The following is a 3,752-nucleotide window of genomic DNA, read 5'->3' as shown; positions in this document are numbered from 1 at the left end:
AATGATGAAGAGTATTATCAGAGGATTGAAAATGTCAAATGGAATGAATAGAGTTTGATGACTTATGGTAACCATTGATGGCAAGTATTTGTTTACATTGGATTTGAAAATGACCACGTTGTAATCTGCATGGAAGCAGTTCCATGGTAATGTGTTCAACAGAGGGGAAGTTCTTGGAAAGAAACTCTGTTCATTGAAAAGTCTGTCTAGTGATTAATGAGATAGATGCATTGTCAGTTGAATATTATGAGCGGATTAAAATTAATAAATGGAATAAACTAAGTTTTTTTTTTTACAAGAAAGTCACCACTTACAAGGCCCGAAGACCATTTAATGGTAAGGGTTAATGAATGTAAGGTGGTGGTGTAGTAATCGTTAATAATGTAAATTGAGTATAATTTGATTATTTATGAGGACGGCTCAACAAGAATTTGTTTGCATTGGATTTGAAGGCTACTATGTTGTATTTAGCCAGAAAGCAGAACAGTGTTCAACAGGTGGGCAGTTCTGGCAAAGAAGCTTTGCTCATGGAATCTGTATTTAGATTTAGACGTAGATAGAAAGTAGGAGAAATCGTATATAATGGTTGTAGCTAGTCGAGTGTTTTCTGTGAAAGTTTGGCAAGAGGGGACTATAGATTGGATTTCAGTTGAGCACTTGCCATGAAAATAGTGATAGAGCAGAGATGGGCTCGTAATATTTCTTTTGTGGGAAAGAGGCTGCAGATAGGAGAAAAGAGCATCACCTACTAGATTTTGAAGCTGGTTTTGAACTCTATCAAGGCAGGATAGGGCGTACTGAGCAGCTCTTGCCCAGATGTGGCAAGAAAACTCCATTTTAGAGCATATCTGGCTCTTATACAGAAAGAGGATTGCATCGGTAGTGAGATACCTTCTGGAGCGGTAGAATGATCCAACTATTTTTCCAATGATCTTGGCAACAGATTTGATGCATATGTTCCATTTCGGACCAGGAGTGAAGGTCAGTCCCAGAATCTTGTAAAGACATGGTGTTTCCTCAAGGCGAGTGTCATTCATTTCAATTGGGACATGATGGGGTCAAAGCGATTAAGATAAAAGGAGAGAAGATTGGTTTTTGATGCATTAAAATTAACCAGCCACCTTTTTCTCCATTGCACCATATTCTTAAGATCAGAAAAGAGAGAAGAAGAAAGATTTTGGTCATTGCTGGCCTTAGAAGTGTTGCCATAGACTGTGGAGTCGTCTGCATAAATGTCTATGAATGATCTAGGAATGTGATTTGGGAGATCATTGTTGAAAATCAAGAAGAGATTTTTAGATAGGTTTTATATCGAAAAGTCTTCGGTAAGTATCGATCATCAATAATCGGCAAGTGAAATATTCTGATAAAAGAAGGAACAGGCGATTTTGAACAAAGTTAACACCTTACACAGCCTAACATCACAATATGCATTTGAAAAGTTTTATTACCATACAAGCCGAAAGGCTCAATGTATAAATTCAACAGAAGGTGCGCGTTCGAAATGAATGTTTCTGTTTATAGCACAGAAGAGATATTGCAAGCCTGTCTCTTCTTTATCATTATTTTCATGGCAAGTGCTCGTCTGAGCTCCAGTTTATGATCCCCCCTCACCAAACTTTCACCAAAGACACACGTCTAGTTGCTTTCCAACTCACTACAATTTGGTCGTCTTCAAGTCCAATGTAAACAAATTCTTGATGAACAGTCCCCTTAAGTAATCCAGTTTACCGAATTTCCACTACTAATGATTACTACGATATTATCCCATTGACTACTGTACACCCGTTAACCCTTATCCTCGAGTTGCCTCCGGGCCTTGATAAGTAGTGACTCCTATGTGTAAAAAAAAAAAAATTCCATAATGATACTTGACATTTTCATTTGAAACTTAAATTCAAGCCATTATCACTGCAGAAGCAGTAAGGCCAAGCATTTAAAATCAACAGTAGGTTCTTTGATATGGCAGAAGCGCGTTTGAAATGAATGTTTCTGTTTAGAGCACAATTGAATTATGATACTTGACATGTGCATTTTAAACTTTAATGCAAGCCATTATATATAAAAAAATAATTTTATAAAATCAACAGTAGGTTCTGTACAGTGCAATGTAGACTACAATGTAATATGATCTAAGTCACTGTTGCGGGGGGGGGGGGGGCGTGTAAAGCTTCCTTTTGGTGCACTACCACGATGGATCCCCAACTAGAGCAGGCAATCAATCGATTTGATTGAACAATTGGTGATGTCACCGATTTTCGATGACAATAAAAATATGGGATGGTGAAACATTCGTTGATCATCACTCAATCCCGGGCAAGGTCGGTTCTCCCTACTAGTAAAAAATATAATTGAAATGAAAGAAACGCCTTTACTAAATGAGCCACGTACTTACAAAAACGTCAAATAAGAAAACGAAACTTACTCATTTTTCGTCTTTCCTTTTCCTTTCGCATTCTTGGGCATCTTTGCTGGTCTTTATTTAAATTAACTCAACTATTAGAAATATATATAAGTAAAAAGAATTTAGACGCGTGAGAAATTAAAAGAAACATTCAAACAAAAACATATGATGAACTTCGTTACGATCCCGATGGTCTCCATGTTTTTTTTTTTTTGTTTATTGTTTGGCAAACAAAGTTGTGTGCGCGTCGTAGCAACCAAAAATTAAAATGGCGGACCGTTTTGTAGATAAGGGGGCGTGGTTTCGGAATAGAAGCTGCATCTTTTGGGGGCGTGGTTTCGTCGAAATACGGACTGTATCGAGGGTTGGGGTGTGGCTTGGGAATAGAGATCCCTCGCATCGTTTTGGGGATGGTGTTCGAAAATAGAGCTTGCACGGCTCTTCCCCCCCATGTATTTGCTGCTTGTTGAGAGAGAGAGAGAGAGAGAGAGAGAGAGAGAGAGAGAGAGAGAGAGAGAGAGAGAGGGGGGGGCTACAGTTCGATTTTTTTTAAATATATCATTTTAAGAAAAAAATATTAGGCACTTCTACAGAATTAGGACGAGATTTTGTAGTCGATAAATGGAGTTTTCAGATACACCCCCCAAAAAAAACAATGGTTTGAATTGACTTTTTTTGTTAATTCTAATAAGTCACAGTGGTAGCTTCCAAATTATACAATCGAAATTACTTGAATATTACTGAATTATTAAACAAAACAACTTTAATCGTGTTAGCAGGTGAAAATACCGCCATTTTGTTTAAATCGAAACGGAAAATTACCTCCCTTTTGAACTCTCCTGTGTCTTACGACCGTTTTCATCAAATTCTATTTTTTATTTTCTTTAATAAATAATTTTCTACCTTATCAATTTTTGTAATTTTTGGATATAATCTTCTTAAAAATATGAGGAATATGTAGATACTATCGCTTTCATGTGAAATTCAGTTTCGTTCCAATAGTGTAAAAGCACCAAATATTACTTAACTGTCATGTCGAAAATAATAATATATCAAAAAAGTACGAAAATTTTATTGAGTAGAGCAACTGCTATTGTGTTTTTAGTAAAAAAAAAAAAAAAAAAAAAAAAATTCTAGAACTATAGGGTACACGTTGGGCACCATTATGATGTAATCTAAAATATGCATTCTGATTTATGTCGCCTGTGTGTGAAATCTTCACCATTTACTTTAAAATATCTACGAAAAACGCAATTTCCCCTTGAATTTTCTGTAAAAATAACTTTCTACTCGATCAATTTTAGCAATTTTGGGGATATATTACTATTTTCGACATGACAATTAAGTA

The 3,752-nt window shown here is 36.1% G+C and overlaps 1 protein-coding gene across 1 annotated transcript in view; it reads right to left on the bottom strand.

Annotated features, from left to right (window-relative positions):
• Positions 1-2,618, bottom strand: part of LOC145256457 (basal body-orientation factor 1-like) — an 89,773-nt gene extending 87,155 nt beyond the window's left edge. Inside the window, exon 1 of the mRNA XM_080115385.1 lies at positions 2,426-2,618. Coding sequence (XP_079971511.1) covers positions 2,426-2,466 — 41 coding nt within the window. The 5' untranslated portion in view covers positions 2,467-2,618. The remainder of the gene's footprint in view (positions 1-2,425) is intronic.
• Positions 2,619-3,752: the final 1,134 nt, after the last annotated feature.

Source organism: Euprymna scolopes, chromosome 32, assembly GCF_053919585.1.
Source record: "Euprymna scolopes isolate OS-2025 chromosome 32, ASM5391958v1, whole genome shotgun sequence".
Taxonomy (NCBI): Eukaryota; Metazoa; Mollusca; class Cephalopoda; order Sepiida; family Sepiolidae; genus Euprymna; species Euprymna scolopes.
This window is presented reverse-complemented; position numbering and strand designations above follow the sequence as displayed.